General features: G+C 41.7%; 1 protein-coding gene across 4 annotated transcripts in view; it reads left to right on the top strand.

Annotated features, from left to right (window-relative positions):
- Window positions 1-12052, top strand: part of LOC122564486 (FYVE and coiled-coil domain-containing protein 1) — a 186524-nt gene extending 174472 nt beyond the window's left edge. For 2 of the 4 annotated variants that reach the window (XM_087978526.1, XM_043719437.2), the window contains 2 exons: window positions 1344-1453; window positions 6689-11551. In XM_087978526.1, the coding sequence (XP_087834652.1) occupies window positions 1344-1453; window positions 6689-6770 (192 nt within the window). In that variant the 3' untranslated portion in view covers window positions 6771-11551. Of the gene's footprint in view, window positions 1-1343; window positions 1454-6688; window positions 11552-11647 lie in introns of those variants that run through there. The other 2 variants (XR_006315928.2, XR_006315927.2) reach the window with 2 other exon arrangements.
- Window positions 12053-24738: the final 12686 nt, after the last annotated feature.

Raw genomic sequence — 24738 nt, 5'->3', positions numbered from 1 at the left:
GATTGGCCTACTCCTGTCGCCATTTTCCTTTGTTTTTTCTCCTTGCCTTGCTAATTCCCACAGCCTATCTCAACTGTCCTCTACTTGCCTTGTTAATATGCACAGACTCTAACATTGCCCACTCCCTCTCATGTAAATATGTACACAGTTTTGCACTGCCTTCCCTCTGATTGATATCCTTGCCATGTAAATACACACAGTCTACTTCACACAGCCCTCTATCTGTCCTGTTAATATACACAGTCTACCACTGTCTGCTCCCTGTGGTGTACACAATCTTGCACTGCCCTCTCGCTACCTTGTTAATATGCACAAACTATCTCACATTGCCTTCTCTCTGTCTTGTTAATTCTCGCGTGAATGATCTTGATTGTTTTGTATTAAGGGAATTACTATTTGTAGGGCAAAAATCATTAGTAAAAGATTTATAAATTTCCCACACCTGAACAATGTGGTTCATAGTAAGTTGTGAAAAGTGGGTGATTAGACCAGCAAGGGGTTCACGACATCGAGAGTAAAATGTTCCATTTTCCAACCGAGTGGTGAAAGTCAAAACAAGATTCTGAGCATTGAGCAGCAGGAAGCCTATTTGCATGCAATAGCATTCATTACCTACCTCATTGTTATTAAACTGCAGTCCATAGCCAGCTCACCTGTGCTGCCATTTAACCCACAGCGGTTAAAGGACCACACCAAGCTTTAGAGACCTGGCTTTGTGTCGAGCAAAGCAAAGTGATCCGTAGCCGAAGGTGTTACTTGCTATTACTTGTTATTAATTAATAATCTAGACTGAATCAGTGCAGAGGCAGACTGGTGTTCCAAGATTCCCATTCTCCACCCTCCCACCTGATTATATGTTCAGAGACAAAAATAAAAATTGCTGGAAAAGCTCAGCAGGTCTGGCAGCATCTCTGAGGGAAATTAGAGTTAACGCTTCGGGTTGAAACTCAGAGGTTCTGAGGAAGGGTCACTTGACTCAAAACAATAACTTTGATTTTTCTCCAAGGATGCTGCCAGACCTGCTGATTCTTTCCAGCAATTTATATTTTTGTCTCTAATTTACAGCATGTGCAGTTCCTTTGGTTTTTATTTGATTAGATGTTCACCTGCCATTCCACTCCCTACAAGGTATTAAATTCCACCCTGGATATGGTAAAAATGTATTTAAACCCATTTGAGGATATCACAAGAATCTCTGAGACTCTTTACAAAATTGAGGTGGAATATTAATGGATAATTTATATATTTTGATAAGTATAGCTTTTCTTATTCTAATTAAGTATTTTGCCGTTTTGAATTTCACGAAACACTAATGTTTTACGGAGTCTTCTGTTTACACACAGGTTTTAATTCCTCTAACTCGTTGCAATTCCCACAAGGAAACAATACAAGGACAATTGAAGGTTAGGAATCCGGGGCTGTATTTGCTGATTTTTGATAATTCTTTTTCCAGGTAAGCTCTCTGATTTGGACTTAAACTCAGTACAATAAATTGCCATTTAAAGTCAATGAAGTTAACATAGTTTTGCTTTAATGTCATTAGTAAAATAGTGGCAATATTTGTATAATGCTTTGAGAGTTAGTTTAACGTGGTTTGTCAGACTTCCTGTTCTGTGACCCTTCTCATTTTAATAACAGCGGGGAAACAGACCCTTGGGCCCTACCGGTCCACACCGACCATAATCCCAAACTAAACTAGTCCCACCTGCCTGCACTTGGCCCATATCCCTCCAAACCTTTCCTATTCGTGAACTTATCCAAATGTCTGTTAAATGTTGTAACTGTCCCGCATCCACCACTTCCTCTGGCAGTTCATTCTACAAATGAACCACTCTCTGTGTTGCCTCTCACGTCCTTTTTTAAAACATTCTCCTCTCACCTTAAAAATATGCCCTCTAGCTTTAAACTCTCCCAACCTGGGGAAAAGACCCTTGTCATTCACCTTACCTACACTCCTTATGATTTTGTAAACCTCAATAAGGTCACCCCTCAACCTCCCACGCTTCAATAAAAAGAAGTCCCAGGCTTTCCAGTCATTTTTCATATCTCAAGCCCACCATTCCCAGCAACATCCTGGTCAATCTTTTCTGAACCCTCTCCAGTTTAATAATATCCTTTCTTTAGCAGGGCGACTAACCAGCGAGAAACCGTTCACTTGCTCAGTGTGTGAGAGGGTATTCATGAAGTCTTCCCACCGGCTGGCTCACCCACACACCGAGTACTCTTAACCATCCTCTGTTTCCCTCACTCTGTCTCCTATCAGTCTCCCTTCATTCTCCAACGCCAACCTGAATCTCATTCCTGCCTTCAGGTCCTGCCTTTACTGTCTCAGGTGTCAATCTCTGTCCTGCCTGAATTCACACTGAAGTCCTAAGCTCCACCTAGCCACAGACATTGGTCAGTACAGATAGTTATACCTGCATTGACTAGCTTCTGCCAATAGGTGGAGCCTGGTCATTTAGAACTTATTCAGGTGAGTGTAATTTTCATGTACTTATACTCACATTTATGTTGTATTTGTTCTCCATTTTAACACTTATTTTATGTTGAATGTTATCCTTTCATGAATGTAAGGATATGCACCATTTCCATTTAATGTCCTAATGTTGTTTTCTTCTGGGAAAGGTCCTGAAGTACCTAACTGTCCAGTATTTATTTTATAGTGATTTATTTTGCAAATTATTTCAGCAGTACTTCTGTGCATTGTTTATTCTGAGCAAAAAATGCCTGCACGAACCTAACTCTGTTTTTAACATTGATTCCTTTGGAAAACCACACTTCACTTAAAGTCACTTCACAATTTCCAGGAATGCAAACAGACCTTAAATGAGGACATACTGTGTATTATCCACTTAAAAAAAAAACTTAATTTGATTCTTTTATTTAAGAACAGTGTGGTTCCATGATAACAGATAGTCATTTTTTATCCATATGAATGCAAAACAAAAATATCAACTAAGTTAAAAAGTTGGACTGAAAGTCTGTTGATCATCTCAACCAAGAGTTGCAAGGTAATGATAGAATTTCCTGAATGCATGCAAATCTGAGGAAACAATGAAATCTGCATTAGATTGTGGCTTGCTCTTGGTCATTTGAAATTGGGTACATGACCTTTCCTTCTTGTTTCCACCTGCACAGTAGTTTCCCAAAGGAGAAGGTTACACGTTTAAAAAGGCCAGCACATTTACAGTTCTACTACAACCAACAAAACACCACAAACTTTTAGGTCCATCTTATTAAAAATTCGACAAGTCTTCCACTGGTAACCTATCCAAAATGTCTTACAGCACTCTCATCTCTGATTGAGAATACTGTATGCTCAAATATCATTGTAGAGACTTGAGCACACGATCTCAGTACTGGGGAAGTGCTGTACTGTTGCTGTCTTTTAGCATGAGACATTAAATCAAGGTCCTGACTGATCAAGCAAAATTATAAAAGATTCCAAAAGATTTCACATTTCGTCAATGCAAATTCGTTGTAACGTGATTAACAAATTGGGGGCGTTGTTTCTAAAGCACGAACTTTTAAAACATATGTTGGCTGTAACACCATTACATCACTAGCACTGTAAGTGCTGTTTCTAAAGCATGATTTTTCTATAACGCGGGATTGCACAAGAACACAACCATCGTATTACAGAAGAACTGACTGTACTCTTGTTACCGCCTGAGTAATATTTATCACCAGTTGACATCATTCATACATTTTTCTGGCCAATATTTTGTTGTTGTTTGCTACACCTTGTTACAACATCCCTCTGAAGAAACAAGTAAGAATAATAATACTTACACTAGTGCAGCTAGAAGACAGACTGATGCCTGTAGAGATCAATAGGACAAGGTTGAAGAAATACCACAGTGAGCAAGCTATCTGCTTTGCTGGATTCCTGCTCAGAGACTGGACAACATTTAAATGTGGGTGGGGTACTCACCCACATGGAAACCCTATGGCAGAATCTTCCCAGTCCCTGGAAAATGTGGGCAATGGTGAGTCCGTTGGGACTATATGGCGAGATCGGCAGAAATGAAATTCCAGATTTCAAGGGAAAAAAATCCAATTCTGAAACCAAGATTTGAATAACAAAATGAGAGCCTCATTTGTGAGCATTGTGAAGCCTATTTGCATGCCATTTGTATCTCATCTCACCTTCATAATCTGCTGTTTTCTATTCTTCCATATGCTGGAGAGAAACTGGATAGCAGCCGCTCTTAATAAGAAAGTCAGAGCAGCTACCTGGTGATTCCAACATGCCATTTGCTCCCTCAGGCCTCCATCTTGGTCATTGGACATGCTCCATTGGCAGTGACCACCCACACCCCCTGTCAATGGAGGATGGCATCGGCCATGTGCCAGCCTCTCTGTACCTTCACAATGTATTTCTGACCCAGTTCCCATTACAGTTCTTCACTTCATTGCTGCACATTTGAGCTTACCCGTACCTTTCATTGTAATGCTGCTGCCAGGAAACTGTGCAGAGGGACAGGTATCCAACTCACGTGTTTGACCAAGCTGCATCTCAAGGTTTCTCAGTAGCACTCTCTGGTACTCACTCACTTTGCTCCAGCTTGGATGCTCATTGCATTCCTGCCTGGGCTTTTTGTGTTTTTCCCCCCATGCAAAAGTTAAAGACTCACAGTACTTTTCCTTGCCATTTAGCACAGCCACAGAATCAGGAAGATTGTTGTGATTGTCAGCAGTGACATAGGTGCTATGCCTTTGCCTGTGCTGGACAAATACGGAGTAGTGTCACTGGAGGGATGTGAGGTTGAGGTGCTGGAGACAAGCACAGAGGCATGACTTTCTGGGATCCTCCCCACCCATCCTTTGCCAACACTGGGTTCCTCGACCAGGCACTGAATGTCTCTGAACAAGAGACGCCCTCTCCCCCTCCAAAGTCACAGAGGTGATCACAAAACAGTTTGCTGCATAGCCTTTGGAAGAGCCGTATGACTCCCATCGAACTTTTATTTTATGGTAATCGACATGTTCAGTGATGTTATTACACACGGTCTGGAGCAGGTGGGACTCAAACACGGGCCTCCTGATCCAATAGTAAGGACACTACCACTGTGTTCCAAGGGGGCCCTGTGACTCCCATCTTTTTTTAATTTAAAATACTTTTCTAATCAATCTATTCAGTGATGTTATTACACATCTCTCTGGTGCAGATGGGATTTGAACTTGGTTCTCCCGGTCTAAGGGTAGGGACACTACCACTATGTCACCTGTGAACTCCCATTTAATTTCGGAGTCTAAATTCCAGTGCACACAGGGAGCAGGCAGGTTACTAACTTCAGTCCATTTCTGATGCCGATTTATCAGAGGAATATTCCCCTACCACTAGCAGACTGAAGCGTAGCTACCTGTGAGATTTCGTGGGCCGAGCCACTCTGTTTCCTGCCATGACCGGCTGTATTAATTCAGTGAATGTAAAAATAGTCCCAGATGTATCTTTTTAAATAAAAAGCTGGACCTGATATTAAATTCACAGAATAATGTTTAAAAGCTGGAACAGAGTTCCAGTGTTCTGTTTAGTCACTCCTCTATGTCAGTGAGGGTGCCGTTCCTGAAAACCTCAGTGAATGATGAATTCGCAAGTGCAGGGCTTAATAACTGGTGGTTAAAAATAGGGTTAGGTTTCCAGAACCCAAGACTATTTTTGGGGTTAAATTAATAAACACTAAAACATCTGAAATAAAAGTTAACAGAATAAAAATGTTAAAAACTGTTGTAGTGTATTGTAACTTTCTGTTAAACATGAGAAGTTCTACATAGCAAGGCCGGGCATTTCTGGGGAGATTATGGGTGGCAACTGAGTGTAGGAGGGGTTGGACAATGCAGACATGACTCCCTCCCAACCACTCTCCCTTGATGATGCACCCTTCCCCTCTACCTGCATCTGTCCTCAACCTGTTCATCCACCCGAGCACCAATGCCCTTGCTCATGGAGGGTTGAAGGGGATAGCCAAGTGACTCCCATGTATTTATTATTTCAGGGTATGTGGTGGTCACTGGGAACCTATTCTTTCCAATCAACCTGTTCAGAGATGTTATTACACACCTCTGGAGCAGGTGGGACTTGAACCTGGGCCTCCTGGTCCAGGGGTGGAGATACTACCCTGTGCCACAAGGGGGCCCTGTGACTCCCATTCAACTTCTGTTTTTATTTAACCTATTTTTTAATCAAACTGTTCAGTGATGTAAAATTGGTCACGGATGGGTGAGTTTTGTCCACAGAATTTGAATGATTGGTGACTTATTATTTTGGTGCGAAGAGGCAAATTCGCTGTTCGTGATTTTGCAGATGCAGAGGAAAAACCGAATCCTCTGGACATTTGCAGCTGAAGTGTGAAGAGAATGGTTTGATTCGGTGTTTATATTTTGAGTTAAATATGTACTTACTTGTTCTTTTGCTGATAAACCCTCATCGCTGTTGTATCAATGGAGATGGTGGCATGGAAGGAGTTGCCAGGGGAAATGGTGGATGCGGTAAAATTACAACATTTACAAGGCATCTGGATGGGTATATGAATAGGAAACATTTAAAGGGATATGGGACAAATGCTGACAAAATGGGACTAGGTCAGATTGGGGTGTCTGGGCAGCATGGACGAGTTGGATTGATGGGTTTGTTTCTGTGCTGTATAATTCTATGATTATGATTGTTGATGATTATTTCTTTCAGGTTTACCTCAAAGAAGGTGCTTTATCACTTAACTGTTGAGAAACCAATAGTCTACGATGGAAGTGATGCTTCTGAACCCTGAGACTTGTTCGCGTGTATTTTTGAACTGTTGAAGAATAGCCAGGACTATTTGGGGCATTACTTTCCAAGGTTTGAAAACTATGCAAACAAGCTTTATATAACAGTATACACAGTAACTTTTCTATTATAGTGCTGCAACTCATAAATTACGTATCTGGGGACATTCAGGATGAAGCAGGGTTTCTGTTGTGGGTGAGCACGAAGCCTTTGTTTTGCAATAGGAATGACAGTTGCACTGTATGTTTTGTTTATATAATCGGGTGCCGATATAGTGTTTTTCCTTCTCGGGGAACCCAGTTTTGCTGTCACCTTCTTGTCATCACTTTTACCACACTTGCCAGCTGCAGCTCATTGCAAAGCTACAAACTGTCACACAAGTGCAAAGCTCCTGCAGTGCATTATGGCATGGGGAAGGCTTAAGTGGGTTAATGTTCTCTCGTTCCCAGTGATTCGTTGGAGCATGTGACCCACAGCGATGACTGTGTGGTGATGACCTACTGAGTACGTGCGGTTTGGAACATGGGACAGTGTAGTTGGGGCAGTTTAACAAGAAATACTTATTTATATTAAATGTCACGAATATTTTGACTAGAGCTAGGTATATTTTGAAATGTTTGTAAGCCTGGAGCTAAGGGGGCATTCATATACATTTTTAACATTACAGCTTTGTAGTAAAGCTCATTTTAATAGTGCAATATCTAAAATAAAGTAAATTCTTTTGAAATTACACTGCACTTCTACTCTGTTTGAAAATTTGCTAGTTAGACAGAGCCCATTAATTGAGGAAATCAATACACACTTCTCAACCAAGATCAAACATTGATGATTTGATTTTTTTAATGTTATTTCTTTACATGGAAACTTACCTAATCATTTAAACCAAAATCATTTTACTTAAGATCAGAAGCACAAGTTAACTGTTCTTCTCTCAGATCACTAGTTACATCTCCAGAAGTGAGGTCTGTTACAACAGAATTCACACAAAATAAGATCCTATTGCACCCACCATATTTAAACTAAATCAGAAATAGGATGATCTGCATTGGTTCAAATTTCTGAATTTTCGCTCTGTCTCTGTTTTTTATACCATTGCTCTAAGCCTAACCCAAAAAGCCTGGGTCAGTAGTGTACTGGATATGTGACTGGATTGAGAACTAATAATCGAGAAGATGTGAGTTGAAATTCCACTCGGCCAGTTTTATGGACCTGAAAGATCTGTAAATGAAAATAAAATATGTTACAAGCAGTAAATGTACTCCAATTGTCTTAGAACCCTAAATGGTTCACTCGAAGGAAGCAGGAGGAACTTGCCATCTGTGTGCAATCTGGTCTTTGTATAACTCCAATCCTGAAGTCGACTCTTAACTGCTCAGTCAGTTCTAACAAAGAACGGTAAGAAATAAACTCCATTTTAACGTTTTGGTGTATCTGCACCACACAAGATGCAGGAAGACAGCCCATTGCTGCCCTCTCAGGGTCAACTAAGAAGAATAAATTTAAAAAAATGTTTCCAGTGATGCCAAAGTCCTGGGAATGAATAAGAAATCATCATACAAGTGAAAGTGAAACTTATAGGTCACGTAAGTTTAGGACATTATCTGATACAGTTACTATTGTGGTCTTCATTTGTTACAATGAAAGAGGCTTCAAATCTTTCTCTCCTTCGTTGATTGCCCCATCTTTCCTTCCATTGCCAATGTCAAAGGTTGGCTATTTTTACTCTCAGAGCAGAGGATCCACAGAATTATCATTAGTTCCATTCAATACTTACTCTGCTGATGCCATCCCCATTGCCTTCTGAGGCAGAGGGTTCCAACGTTGCACAACACTTTGAAGAAAAGAAAGTTGTCCTCATCTCAGTCCACAAAAGTGACCCTCTAACTTTTAAACAGTGTCCCCTAGTTCTGGACTGTCCCACAAGAGGAAACATCCTTTCAATGTCCACCTTGGCAAAACTATTCAGGATCTTCTACACATCAAGTCAACTCACCCCTTACTCTTCTAACTTCCAGCAGAAGCATGCAAGCTGGTACAACTTCTCGCTCCTTCCAGGTACCAATCCAGTAAACCTCCTCTGAACTGCCTCTAATGCATTAAAGCCCTTCTGCACACAGTATTTGAGATGTGGTCTCACCAATGCCTTGTGTTTTAGACAATTAAGTGGCCATAATTGAGCATTCATCATGATTTTTTGAATTCATTCAGGGAATATGAGCGTCACTGACTTGGCCTGCATTTATTGCAGTCCCAAATTTCCCTGTAGAAGCTTTAGTAATCTGACTTGCTTTCCTGCACCATTGCAGGTAGGTACATGTATAGAATGTCAGGAACAGATCCCTGGGATTTTGACCCATCAACAGTGATTAATCAGCAAAATAGTTCCAAGTCAGGATGGTGTTTGTGGCTTGGAGGGGAACTTGCAGCTGTTGGCATTCCCATCTGTCTGCTGCTCTTGTCCTTCTAAGTGAGAAAGGTTTCAGGTTTAGAAGGTGCTAAATAAGGAGCCTTGGTGAGTAATGCATTTAATCTTGTACGCACTGTTGCTACTTTGTACAGTGGTGAAGGAAGTGAACATTGAAGGTATGAGAGAGAGCTGCCTTTTCCATGATGGTGTTGGGCTTCTTAAGTGTTAATGGAGCTGCAGTTGTCCAGGCAAGTGGAGAGTAACCCATCACACTCTTGACTTTTGCCTTGTGTGACCAGGCTTTAAAGAATCAGGCGCTAATTACTTGTCACAGAATTCCTAGCCTCTGACATACTCTTTTAGCCATCAAATTTATATGGCTAGTTCAGTTCAGTTTAGATCAGTGGTAATTCACCCAACCCTGCTCTGTTAATAGTAGGGGATTCATCAATGATAATGTCAAGGAGAATAGTTGGGTTCTCTCTTGTTGGAATTGGTCATTGCCTGCACTTGTCTGGCACAAATGTTACTTGCCACTTATCAACCCAAGCCTGAATGTTGCACAGATCTTGCTGCTTTTAGGCACACATCGCTTTGGACCTATTGTACACTCATCAATGAACATCTGCACTTCTGACTTTATAGAACATTACAGCACAGTACAGGCCCTTCAGCCCTTGATGTTGCGCCGACCTGTGAAATTAATCTGATGCCCATCTAATGTACACTATTCCATTATTATCCATTTGAATGTCCACTGTCCATTTATCACATCATAATTGCCTTTCCCCCAGTTATACCACTTTCCATAGGGTATATACCTATCCCTGCCCATTACTATTGTAAACATTACCAAATTGTGGTCATTATCACCAGTAATATTACCACCAGGCCATCACCTTCCTAGGTTGGCTAGCCTTTAATGCCCATCCTGGTTGCCCTTGAGAAGGTAGTGGTGAGCTGCCTTCTTGAACTGCTGCAGTACATGTGCTGTTGGAAGACCCACAGTGTCATTAAGGAGGGAATTCCAGGATTTTGACTGAGCAACATTGAAGGAACGGCAATATACTTTCAAATCAGGTTGGAGAGTGGCTTGGAGGGGAACTAGCAGGTTGTTCCCGTGTATCTGCTGCCCTTGTCAGTCTCGATGGAAGTGGTCATGGGTTTGGAAGGTGCTGTCTAATGATCTTTGGTGAATTTCTGCATTGTATAAGTGTAGGAGTCAGCCCTCAGGAACTCTTACAGAAATATCCTGGAGCTGAGATGACTAATCTCAAACAACCACAATGCCTTCTTTCTCCTAGGTATTACTTCAACCACCAGACAGTTGTCCCTTTAATTCCCAGACTCCAGTTTTGCTTAGGCTCCTTGATGTCACATTAGGTCAAATGCTGCCTTAATGTCAAGGGCAGTCACCTCTTGAGTTCAGCACTTCCTTCCATGTTTGGAACAATGAGCTGATTGAGCCTGAGTAAGCCAATGAGCCCTACAATCCTACTGCACCATGCAGTATGCTCATCCAACTCGATACCCTGTTCCACTTTCTTCCCAAACCCTTTGATCATCTTTCACCCTAAGAGCAATATCTGACTCCTTTCTGAAAACCTTTTGTGTTTTGGCCTCAATTGCTATCTCAACTCGCCACCACCCACTTTCCTTCCTCACTATCAGTGAGGAAGTTCACCACCCTTAATAAGACTTCCTGGGTGGCTTTTCACAGAGGCATGAGAAAGTATCTGTTAAATCAGTGAGGCACCACATGAACAAATGGATGCCAGTTGGCTGATTAGTGAGTCTACTTGGCATCGCACAGGCAGCAGCCAGGAATCCCATGTCAGCATCTAGCTCAGCGAGCTAACTTACACATACACATGTCAGCATCTTCCAATTAAATCAGGGCAGGTTTGTTGCTGCTGGGATACTGACTCAGGATCTCTCCCACTGTGTTTCCCGCCGTGACAGTCTGCATTATTAAATCTTTGTCTCGTGATAATTAATCAGCAAATGTTTAACCATAAGCAAAAGAACATCTAGAGGATGCAAAATATTTATGGACCAGTGCAGATTCAAAACTATAAAACAGGCCTTTCTGTCTTCCAGTGAATATTTTCAGTCTCCTTGTACTCACTGTCTATATTGATTTTAAATCTCTAATATTTATATTTTTTGTGTGACTTTAATCACTGCCAAAGAATTTGAAATTCAGTTTATAAATTATTTTTTAAGAACTGAAATGGTTTCAAATTTACTTCTTTAAGCTGGCTTTTGGAGTTTCATGCTGGGCAATGAATAATGTAACAAGCACTTGTTTCAATGTACTGAAATTCATATTTAGAGCTCTTGCTCAGATTCTAAATAAAGAATGTATTTTAAAAGTACGGGTGTGTAACTTTTTTTTAAGTTTCGTTGTACTTTGCCAAAGAAAAGGTGACAAGCGTGCTCTGTTTAAAGTCTATGAAACTTTTATCTTTCAGTATTGTCACTAGCAGCCAACCCTGATTCCTATGGCAGTCAGCAAAGAGGCAACCCAGGTACACAGACCACCAGTACAGGCTGCTGATGTAGACCTCTCATCATTCTCTATGAAACCTTGCCCAGCCACCAACGAATGACAGGAAGACAGAATTGATCATAACGGGCCAGAATTTGCTGAGAAAGTAACGGCGAGTTTACTGCTACGCGCCATTATCAGTGTCCAAATTGTTCAACAATCTGTGGCAATTTGGGAGCAGTGCAACCGTGAGCCTCACATTTCCACAAATTGTTGGCACGATTTTCAGGGGAAAAAGAAAATAACAGCTTGCCACCCATCTCCTCAAGTGATTTGAGAAATTGCTGTATTTGCACATTTGTTATCAATTAAAATCACCACAGAAACACTTGGCAGCATAAGGGCCTTTGTTAATGGTGACATTGATGTTCCTGCAACAACACTCAATCTCTTCAAACCACAAGGGAATATTCGAACTGTAGAATATCATTCCAGAAGGTAGCAAATTGTTCATACCTACTTATTGATGCTCTTAACTTTTTCTTTTCTCTCTCTGTCTCTGAATCCAATCTATCATTTCCTCTTTCAGTTTGAATATGGGGTGGGAGTTTTTGCATGATGATACATTGGATAAGGGCTGGGCTTGAGGATTGAAAAGGGTACAGGAAGCTACGAAATCAGGGCTTTAACTCCACAAGATATGTCTTATTGCCAGGATCCAATAAGTCAGCTTATTGACAGGCTGGCTTCTAACAGGAGACGTGTGCTGCAAAGGACCCTACAGAGTATTTAGCGACTGAGACAATGAGAGTCCTGAATAAAAGAGTCCAAAAATACTAAAAAGGCCATAGAAGAAAGAAGGGAAAGCATTAATAATGCTACATTATCCTCTGTGCTTCTAGCAGTTATGGTTTGACAGAAATCGATATTTCCAAGTACTAAAATCACAACTGAAAATAGCATAGAGCTCATAACAGACTTGGCATCTCTGCCAGCAAACACCCTAAAATGGTCTCCTAAGTGTAAAAGCACATCAGCACTCTCTGCATCCACTTCTTACTGAAGAATAACAGCTACATATAACCACAGAAATGATCAGAAATAAAATAAAACGTGAATAGAAAGTGTTGTAAATTGCACAGAATTTACTTGTATAAAAATACATGAACATCCCCAAACACAGAGAAGCTTTTAAGACAAGAATGTTCTTCAGAATCTCCTCCATTCTTGAACTAACCAAAAAGATTGGCTACTCCCCCCTGTCCCCTACCCCAAGTGCTGAACCTCTTTATCCTGCCTTTATGCAATTCCTCCTGCATGTTAACGTTACTTGTCCCTCACCATTCTCACTTTCCCATCTGTTGTCAATGAAATACATTGGGGAATGCAGCGGTTAAATGGGGATGAGGTTCATCTTTGAAGTGTTGACCCTGCCTTGACTTGGTTACCATTTCATAGCACAACGTTCTTTCGGGTAGTGGAGGCTAAACCTAACTGACAGCATTGATGGCAATCTTACATGCCATCCTAACCTATTACCTTGTATTCTACCAGCAAAACCATCATAAAAGATTCGGAAAACCTTTTTGTTGGAGACTGCTACCCTCTCAGCTCTCTGGGAGAATGAGAGCCCAATGCAGAGGCACTGATGGATCTAGGTGTTCTAGTGCATGGGTCCCACAAAGTTAGGGTTACAGCTATAGCTTAGAACAAAGAACAGTACAGCACAGGAACTGTCATTTCAGGTCACTATACCTGCGCCCACTATGATACTATTCTAAACTAATTCTATCTGCTTGCACTTGGCCCATATCCCTCTATTCTCTGCCTGTTCATGTGTCTGTCTGAATGCCTGCTAAACTTTGCTATCATATCTGCACCTACCACCTTCTGTGTTGGAAACATTCCTTGCATTTCTCTTTTAAACTTGCCGCTTCTCACCTTAAACCTATGCCCCCGAGTATTAGAAATTTCCACCCTAGGACAAAAACTCCGATTATCCACCCAATCCATGCCTCTCATAATTTTATGCAAGTTGATCCACCCCTCATCTTCTGACACTGTAGCGAAAATAATACAAGTTTGTCCAACCTCTCGTTATAGCTAATACACTAAATCCAGCCTAATCTCTTTTGCACCCTCGCGAAAGCCTCCGTATAGAGTAAAATCAGGAAAGCTAATGGAATACTACCCTTCATTGTGAAAGGAGATGAGCATATTCTGCGTCAGTTATGCAGGACGTTCGTGAAGCCACATCTCACATAGTGTGTGCAGTTTGGTTTCCTTATTTGTGATGAGTATAAATGTATTGGAAGCACTTCAAAGACAGTTTTCTAGATTAATACCTGGAATGAGCAGGTTGTTTTATGTGGAAGTATTGAACAGGCTGAGCTTGTTTTCACCAAAGTTGAAAGAAGAGTAAGCAATGATTTGATTGAAATGTGTAAGATCCTGGATGGTCTTGGATGTATAAAGGATATTTCTTTTTCTGCATGAATCCAGCACTAGAACTAGGGGGTCACCAATTTTAGATTAGATTCCCTACAGTGTGGAAACAGGCCCTTCGGCCCAACCAGTCCGCACCGACCCTCCGAAGAGTAACCCACCCAGACCCATTTCCCTCTGACTACTACACCTAACACTACGGGCAATTTAGCATGGCCAATTCACCTGACCTGCGCATCTTTGGAATGTGGGAGGAAACCGGAGCACCCGGAGGAAACCCATGCAGAACACAGGGAGAATGTGCAAACTCCACACAGGCAGTCAACCGAGGCTGGAATCAAACCTGGGACCCTGGTGCTGTGAGGCAGCAGTGCTAACCACTGAGCCACTGTGCCACTCCTAAATTTAATACAGAAACAAAGGACTTGTTTTCTCTGAGTGTTGTGTGACTCTGAAGGTGCTGGAGGTACAATGATTAAATATTTTTAAGGTGAATATGGACACATTTATGTTAGGCAGGGCAGTCAAAGTTTACCAGGGGATTGATGAAATTTGCAACGTAGGTCAACCATGATGTTACTGAGTGGCTGAGCAGGATTTGAAAGGCCTTATTGTAAATTTGCATTTTCTCTTTCACTGCAGTCTCTTTAAAACGCCAGCAATAGCTTGCACCTACAACATAATAAGCTGCTCAAAAGAGTAACATTTTCAATTCCTCACAAAGATAGACCACATCAAAGGGCATATTTCTGGTTTTGAAGTTGTCCTGCTCCACTCATGAAGGTTTGTGGAGGGAGGAGCAGCTGCTTCACTTGGTTCCACAACGGAGAGTGGAAGAAAATGCCCTGAACCCACACCTCGTTAATGGGAGGAGAATTCAGGCCAGTGCGCCTTGTGATTTTTGAAGAGAGAGTGAATCCCTTCTCTGTTAGTGTGGTCCTGACATTAAGCCTTTTTCCTCTATATCTCACGCTGTGTTGTAGCCTCTGAACTGCACCTCGCACATCGTGAATTCATTTCTGGAAAATGCAAAATCAGCCACTCAATTAAGGATTTTCAAAAATGTGGGTAAAGAATCATAAAAGGAGTCTGACTCATAGTTTTGCCAATCTGAGATTCATTTCAGTTTCAACCTACTTAACTCAAAAAGAGCAATAGTGAAAGTTTTATTATTAGTAGTCTGGAAGAATTCTCACGAACTGTCCTGAAAAAGCTAACTTGAAAGCATACTCAGAAAGCTAACATACAGAAATAAAGTGTCTTAAAACAGAGGGAGTAAATGCTGTAAACCACTTCTTTGCTGATACTTTTTCAGTACAGTTCATGGGATTTTTCCCCCATTTGATCCTCACTCTAAATAACCCCACAGTGAGAAATTTTGTGTATCGGTTTAGTTTATTTAGACCAGTGTCATTATCTTCAGAATTGCTCTTGTCTATGGTTGGTTTTTTTAATCAGCCTGTCCAGAGGTATCATTATACAATTCTCGAGTATGTGGGACTTGAACTCGTCTCCTGATCCATGGACAGGAACAATATCACAGTATCACAAGAACCTTTATCAGTGGTTTATGTTCAGTAGTTAGTGTGAGATCATTTACTGAGAATGGTAGCTGATGAGTAGCAATGTGGCATTGACACCTGAACTAATTGTCAGCAATGTTAAACAAATAAATAACCTGTAATAACATGTAGAAATGAGACAAACCATCTGGAAGGCACCACCTAAGTATGTGCCGAAGGCAGATTCAACTGGGGCTTTTGAAAGAAAACCAAATCTGAACTGAATCTTAGGTTTGAAGGAGCTAAATGTTTGTTTAAGTGGGAATACGTTGACTGTCTCTGTCATACATTCCCGTCCTTCCTGCTCTTCTAATTTGCCCAACACATCCCTGTCCAACTCTCACTAGCTGCAGGAATGGTGCCCTCCACAGTCAGGCAAGGCCCACATTACATTGTAAAACTTGCACTTGGATTCTGATTGGATTTTCACTCAGAATCTATGCTCCAAAACACCATTAAACGTTAGAAACAAAAACTGAAGCTGCTGCAGCATCTCAGCAGGTCCGGCATCATCTGGGAAGAGGAAGCAGAGTTAACATTTCGATTCCAATGACCCTTCCTCAGAACTAATTGTAGCTAGGAAAAGGTTGGTATTTATGTTAAAGAGTGGGATGGGTAGAGATTAGATTGCCTACTGTATGGAAACAGGCCCTTTGGCCCGACAAGTCCACACCAACCCTCCGAAGAGTAACCCACCCTCTATTTACCCCTGATAAATGCACCTAACACTATGGGCAATTTAGTATGAGGCCAATTCACCTAACCTACACATCTTTGGATTGTGGGAGGAAACTGGACCACCCGGAGGAAACCCGCACAGGCAAAGGGAAAATATGCAAACTCCACACAGAGAGTCACCCGAGACAGGAACTGAACCCAGGTCCCTGGCAGTGTGAGGCAGCAATGCTAACCACTGAGCCACCATGCCACCCAACATACCCAAGCCAGTGCAAAAACTATAGGGATTTCCAGCACAAATAGCTTGCAGTAGCTTCAAACAAAATCATCCCAAAGGTCAGGCTGCCCACGATGATTTAATCTCTACTCCGAGTTTTGCCTACTTTTAGATTGGCGCTGATGAGCTAAAATTCAATGTAGTCAAAATACACCTTTAAAAATCTTTCAGTTTTTAAAAAAAAATTACTTATACAGCAGTGCAACTGACAAATGGTTCTGTATCATTTTCGAAGTGCTCTCAGTTATCGTAGAATGGATCACTCAGAGGTGGTAGATCAGGCAGTCTGATTAAAAATGTTTTTTTCTGTGTGTGAGACATACCCATTACTCTTCTGCACCAGATTAACATCTTTAAGCACATCAAGGGGTATTTTCAATGTTGCATTCCAAAATGCTTCCCACCCCTGGTGATTCATGCAAAACTTTTGTGAACGAGATTGTAGCTCATTGAAAATCCATCCAGAGTTAACTAGATTAAGCTGTGTATATCCAGCAAAATGCCATTAATTTTGAGCAGAAAGTTTAGGAAAATAAGGAGTGCAAATTTGAGTACCACATTTGCATTGATTGTGATCAGAGCGGAAATTTTTTGGTATCCAGTTTGTCTTGCGAAGCATTGTTTTGAATTGTGATGTGTAATATGGACATAGTTTCATAGTAACAGAGCAGGAGTAGGCCATTTGGCCCATCGAGCCTGCTCTGCCATTCATTAAGATCATGGCTGATCCATCCATTGTCTCATCTCCTCCTGCCTGCAATATTCCCATATCCCTTAATTCCCCTAACATACAAAAACCCATCCAACTGTGTCTTGAACATATTTAATGAAGCTGCCTCAACTGCCTCCTCAGGCAGAGAATTCCATGGATTCACTATTCTTTCAGAAAAGCAGTTCCTCCTTATCTCTGTCCTAAATCTATGCTCCCTAATCTTGAGGCCATATCCCTAATCCTAGTCTCAACCATCAGTGGAAACCACTTGCCTGCCTCTATCTTATCAATCCCTTGCATGATTTTATAGGTTTCTATAAGACGCCCTCCCCCAATCTTCTAAATTCTAGCGAGTACTGTCTCAGGCGTCTCTATCTATCCTCTTAGGGTAACCCTCTCATCTCTAGAATCAGCCTGGTGAACCTCCTCTGCATTGCCTCCAAAGCCAGTACATCCTTTTACAGGTAAGGAGACCACACTGCGCACAATACTCCACTTGCGATCTCACCAACACCTTGTACAATTGCAGCAGATCATCCCTGCTCTAAAATTCAATCCCTCTAACATGAAAACCAATATTCTGTTTGACTTCCTGATTACCTGATGCACCTGCAAATCAACTTTCAGTGATGCATGTACAACAGCATGCTGCAATCTTTCACCATTTAAACAATACTCTGACCAATTATTTTTATTTGCAAAGTGGATAATCTCACATTTACCAACATTGTACTACATCTGCCAGTCCCATGCCCATTCACTTAGCCTATCTAAATCTCTCTGCAGACCCTCCTCATCCTCTGCACAGTTTGCCTTTCCACTCAATTTAGTGTTATCAGCAAATTTGAATACGTTACACTCGGTCTCTTCTTCCAGATCATGAACAGTTGCGGGCCCAACACTGACCTCTGCGGCACCCAGCTCACCACTGACCTCCAAAGAGAGAAACACCTATTTATCCCAACTCTCTGCTTTCTATTGGTTAACCTGTCCTCTATCCATGCTAGTACATTCCCTGCAAATCCATGTGTTCTTATGAATGAGTCTTTTATCTGGCACCTTATTGAACACTTTCTGGAAATCCAAGTATTCAACATCCATCTGCTTCCCTCCATCCACTGCGCTTGTTACATCCTCAAAGAGCTCCAGTAAATTTTTCAGACACGACCTTCCCTTCCTGAATCCATGCTGCGTCTGCCTGATGGAACCCTTTCTATCCAGATGTCTCACTATTTCTTCTTTAATGATAGCCTGCAGCATTTTCCCAGATGTTAAGCTAACTGGCCTATAGTTACCTGCCTTTTGCCTACACCCTTTTTTGAACAACGGTGTGACATTCTCTATCTTCCAGTCCACCAGGGCCTGCCTGGAATCCAGTGAATTTTAGTAAGTTACCACAAATGCATCTACTATAACTTTGTCATTTCTTTCAGCACCCTGGGATGCATTCCATCAGGACCAGGGAACTTATCTACCTTTAGACCCTCAAGTTTGCTCAATACTACCTCTTTAGTGATAACAATTGAATGGAGGTCTTCACCTCCCATCATGTCCTTAGCATCATTCTTTGGTATGTTAGACACATCTTCCACTGTGAAGACTGACACAAAATAGTTATTCAAGGCCTCGATTGTTTCAGCATTACCCAATATTAATTCCCCCTTCTCATCCTGCAAGGGATCTATGTCCACTTCAGCCACCCATTTCCGTTTTCTATATTTATAAAAAACCTTTCCTATCTGTTTTTATATTCTGTGCTAGTTTGCATTCATAATCTATCTTTCCTTTCTTTATCTCTTGTGGCTGTACAGGACATTGGTTAGGCCACTGTTGGAATATGGCATGCAATTCTGGTCTCCTTCCTATCAGAAAGATGTGAAACGTGAAAGAGTTCAGAAAAGATTTACAAGGAAGTTGCCAGGTTTGGAGGATTTGAGCTATAGGGAGAGGCTGAACAGGCTAGGACTGTTTTCCCTGGAGCGTCAGAGGCTGAGGGATGACCTTATAGAGGTTTATAAAATCATGAGGGGCATGGATAGGATAAATAGACAAAGTCTTTTCCCTGGGGTGGGTGAGTCCAAAACTAGATGACATAGGTTTAGGGTGAGAGGGGAAGGATATAAAAGAGACCTAAGGGGCAACTTTTTCACGCAGAGGGTGGTACGTGTATGGAATGAACTGCCAGAGCAAGTGGTGGAGGCTGGTAGAATTACAGCATTTCAAAGGCATCTGGATGGGTATATTAATAGGAAGGGATTAAAGGGATATAGGCCAGGTGCTGGTAGGTGGGACTAGTTTGGGTTTGGATATTTGATGGACATAGACGAGTTGTACTGAAAGGTCTGTTTCCGTGCTGTACATCTCTATGACTCTATCTCTTGCTTTGTGGTTCTTTGTTGTTTTTTAAAGATTTCCCAATCTTCCTGTTTCCCACTAATCTTGGCTGCTTTGTAAGACTGAGCTTTTAATTGGATGCCTTCCTTTATTTCCTTGGTTATCCAAGGCTGGCTCTTCCTACCCTTGCTATCCTTATCTTTGACTGGAAAATACTTTTTTTGAGCACTGTGAAAAATCTCTTTGAAAATTCTCCACTGTTCCTCAACTAACTTGTGTCCCCAGTCTAATTTAGCCAACTTCTTCCTCATCCCATTGTAGTCTCCCTTGTTTAAGCATCTAAGTTTGTAGAAAGCTCCAGTTCAATCAGAAATGGAGCATCATATCTAATTTTGAGCCCTGCACTTTGGGAAGGATGTGGACTTATTACAGAGGATGCAGAATAGATTCACTTGGATGGTTCCAAGGATGAGGAGTTTCACTAATGCAGATAAATTGGAAAAACTGGAGCTGTTCTCCATGGAGAAGAGAGACAAGGAGGTTTGATTAAAGGTGTTAAAGATAATGTGTGGTCTGGAAGGTAGATAGAGAGAAACTATTTTAGATCATTTTTCATCTACCTGTTCAGAGATTTTATTACACGCTTCTGTACTAGGTGGGATTTGAACCCAGGCCTCTTGGCTGAGAGGTAGGCACACTGCCACGCCACACAAGAACCCCTAGAGCATAGCTGTATTGCTTCTTGGAAGTGCTCTTACACACAACGTCATTTATCACCAAGCCACTGTGGGGGGTTTTTTTCACTTATTAACCACCACCAGTAAATTATCATACTCTCCTCTTGATTAATTTACATGCAAAAGCCCTTAAGGGCAATGCAGGCCATCAAAGATGAGGGTGAGAGAGAGGGGGCACTAAATCAAAATGGAGTTGGAATGTCACGGGTGGAATGCATCTTCTATTTCCATCTGTGGAAAATCCAAGATGGAGGATGGAAAAAATTGTGGCTGTAAGAGCTGCTCTTTATTTCAGCTATTTTCAGTGTTAGACCTGGTTCCTCGAATTCCAGGAGCAATCACTAAAAGCTGTTGCATTGTTTTGGAACTTTGGTGTAAGAAACGATCAAAACAACGGCACTTTCAAAAGGAGGGAGAGAGTCAAAGGCAGAGACCACATGGTCAAAGAAAAAAACCTACACTGCCGTCTGACACAGCAATGAATCTGCACAACTACTGCCTTTGCTGTTTGAGTTCAAGTATTTCTTGACTTCAGAGTGCGCCTAAGAAAAACAAACAAACAGTGAAAATCACACTGACCTTGGAGGAGCCGGTATGGGTGAGCTCACAGCACAGGAGCTTGGTTTTTAAGTGTAACCTTGCTGCATTTTTTTTTCTGTAAATCTACAATAGTGAGTAGAGTGGATCCTTTTTGATTATATGTTTAATTCAGATCTCTCTTGATTAAATTTTTTAAATATAAAACGTAATTACTAAGTTAGCCTGGAGCAGTTTTTTTTTAGAGCACTAAGACAGTGTTACTTTCTGGATCTGTAGATTGTTAAGGTGCAAAGATGGCCTTTAGTCGAGTGATGTACTCTTCCTGTCAGATGTGGGAGATTAGGGAGAGTTGATAATTATGTCTGCACTAAGTGTGTTTGGTTGCGAATCCTAGCAAATCGCATGGATCGGTTGGAGCGACAGTTAGAGGCAATCAGGAATTTACAGGAGCTAAGGGGTGTGATGGATGGCAGTTATAGGTAGGGAGAAAAACCGCAAATACAGTCAGGTAGATGGGTTACCTCCAGGAAGGATCAGAGAGGGAGGCAGGTAGTACAGAATCTCCTGTGGCTGTACCCATCTCAAACAAGTATGTTGTTTTGGAAAATGTAGGGGTGATGGACTCTCAGAAGAATGTAGCACGAACAGCCAAGTTTCTGATACCAAGACTTGCTCAAATGTGACAAAGGGTACATCGGATTCTAAGTGTACGAGTTGGTGAGGGTAAGTCTGGGAGGATAGAGCAGATGAATGTGTGGCTGAGGAGCTGGTGAATGGGAGCAGGATTCACATTTTTGGATCATTAGAATCTCTTCTGGGGTAGAAGTGACCTGTACAAGAGGACAGATTGCACCTGAATTGGAAGGGCTCTAATATACAGGCAGGAAGATTTGTGAGAGCTGCTAGGGAGGATTTAAACTAGTAAGGTGGGAGTTGGGATCCAGAGAGATAGTGAGGAAAGAGATCAATCTGAGACTGGTAAAGTTGGGAAAAGAAGCAAGTCAAACAGTAAGGGCAGACAGGAACAGAGCAGAAATCAAGGTAGGACTGATAGATTTAACTGCATTTATTTCAATGCAAGAGGCTAACAGGGAAGGCAGATGAATTCAGGGCATGGTTAGGAACATGGGACTGAGATGTCATAGCAATTACAGAGATGTGACTCAGAGATGGACAGGACTGGCAACTGAATGTTCCAGGATACAAATCCTACAGGAAGGATAGAAGTGGAGGGGGGTGATTGCGAAATAGGGGGAATGGTGTTTTTGTTCATGGATACTTAGGGAGGATATTCTGGGAATACACCCAGGGAAGTTATTTGGATAGAACTGAGAAATAAGAAAGGATGATCACCTTATTGGGATTGTACTATAGCCCTCCCAATAGTAAGTGGGAAATTTAGAAACAAATTTTAAGGAGATCTCAGCTATCTGTGAGAATAATAGGGTGGTTATGGTAGGGGATTTTAACTTTTCAAACATAGACTGGGACTGCCATAAATGTTAAGGGTTTAGATGGAGAGGAATTTGTTAAGGGTGCACAAGAACATTTTTTGATTCAATATGTGGATGTACCTTCTAGAGAAGGTGCAAAACTTGACCTTCTCTTGGGAAATAAGGCAAACCAGGTGACTGAGGTGTCAGTGGGGGAGCACTTTGGGGCCAGCGACCATAATTCTATTAGTTTTAAAAGTAATGATGGAAAAGGATAGACCGGATCTAAAAGTTAAAGTTGTAAGTTGGAGGAAGGCCAATTTTGACGGTGTTAGGCAAGAACTTCCAAAAGTTGATTGGGTGTGGATATTCACAGGCAAAGGGATGGCTGGAAAATGGGAAGTCTTCAAAAATGAGATAACAAGATTCTAGAGACAGAATGTTCCTGTTAAGGTAAAAGGCAAGGGTAGTAGGTGTAGGAAATGCTCAATGCCTAGAAAAGTGAAGTTTTGGTTAAGAAAAAGAAGGAAACATATGTCAGGTGTAGACAGCAGAGACTGAGTGAATCCTTAGAAGAGTATAAAGGCAGAAGGAGTATACTTAAGTGGGAGATCGGGAGGGGAAAAAAGGGGACATGAGATAGCTTTGGCAAGTAGGATAAAAGAGAATCCAAAGGGATTTTATAAATACATTAAGGACAAAAGGGTAACTAGGGAGATAATATGACCCTTCAAAGATCAGCAAGGAATTGCAAGAGATGGGGAGAAACTGAACGAGTATTTTGCATCAGTGTTTACTGTGAGAAGGACATGGAAGTTATAAAATGTAGGGAAATAGATGGTGACATATTGAAAAATGTCCATATTACAGAGGAGGAAGTCCTGGATGTCTTGAAATGCATAAAGGTGGATAATTCCCCAGGACCTGATCAGATGTACCCTAGTATCTGTGGGAAGCTAGGGAAGTGATTGTTGGGCCCCTTGCTGAGATATTTGTATCATTGACAGTCACAGGTGAAGTGCTGGAAGAGTAGAGGTTGGCTAACGTGGTGTCATTATTTAAGAAAGGTTGTAAGGAGAAACCAGGGAACTATAGACTGGTGAGCCTGACATTGGTGGTGGTCAAGTTGTTGGAGGGAATCCTGAGGGATAGGATTTACATGTATTTGGAAAGGCAAGGACTGATTAGAGATGGTCTAATCATGTCTCGCCAGCTTGATTGAGTTTTTGCAAGAAGTAACAAAGAGGATTGATGAGGGCAGAATGGTGGGCGTGATCTATATGGACTTCAGTAAGGCATTCGACAAGGTTCCTTATGGTAGACTGGTTAGCAAGGTTAGATCTTATAGAATACAGGGAGAACTAGCCATTTGGATACAGAATTAGTTTGTAGGTAGAAAACAGAGGGTGGTGGTAGAGAGTTGCTTTTCAGGCTGGAGGCCTGTGATCAGTGGTGTGCCACAAGGATCGGTGCTGGGTGGATTTCATCATTTATATAAATGATTTGGATATAAACCAAGAGGTATACTTAGTAAGTTTGCAGATGACACCAAAATTGGAGGTGTATTGGAAGAAGGTTACCTCAGAGTACAACGGGCTCTTGATCAGATGGACCAATGGGCTGAGGAGTGGCAGATGGAGTTCAATTTAGATAAATATGAGGTGCTGCATTTTGGAAAGGCAAATCAGTACAGGACTTATACACATAGTGGTAAGATGAAAGTGAGGACTGCAGATGCTGGAAGTCTTGAAAAGTGTGGCTGGAAAAGCACAGCGGGTCAGGCAGCATCCAGAATGCTGAAGGGCATTTGCCTGAAACGTCAACTCGCCATCTCCTCAGATGCTGCCTGACCCACTGTGCTTTTCCAGTGCCACACGTTGCGATTTAATGGTAAGGTCCTGGGGAGTATTGCTGAACAAAGCAACCTTGGAATGCATGTTCATAGTTCCTTGGAGTTGCAGGTGGATAGGATAGTGACGAAGGCGCTTGGTATGTTTTCCTTTATTGGTCAGAGTATTGAGTATAGGAATTGGGAGGTCATGTTGCAACTGTACAGGATATTGGTTAGGCCACTTTTGGAATATTGCATGCAATTCTGGTCTCCCTCCTATCGGAAGGATGTTATGAAACTTGACAGGGTTCAGAAAAGATTTACATGGATGTTGCCAGAGTTGGAGAGTTTGAACTACAGGGAGAGGCTGAATAGGCTGTGCAGTTTTCCCTGAAGTGTCAGAGGTTGAGGGGTGACCTTATAAAGGTTTATTAAATCATGAGGGGCCTAGATAGGGTAAGTAGACAAGGTCTTTTCCCCAGCATGGCGGAGTCCAGAACTGGAGGGAATAGGTTTAGAGTGATA

The sequence above is a fragment of the Chiloscyllium plagiosum genome, unplaced genomic scaffold (genome assembly GCF_037043375.1).
Source record: "Chiloscyllium plagiosum isolate Xiang-an unplaced genomic scaffold, Cpla_swu_hap1 HiC_scaffold_34, whole genome shotgun sequence".
NCBI classification, from domain to species: domain Eukaryota; kingdom Metazoa; phylum Chordata; class Chondrichthyes; order Orectolobiformes; family Hemiscylliidae; genus Chiloscyllium; species Chiloscyllium plagiosum.
This window is presented reverse-complemented; position numbering and strand designations above follow the sequence as displayed.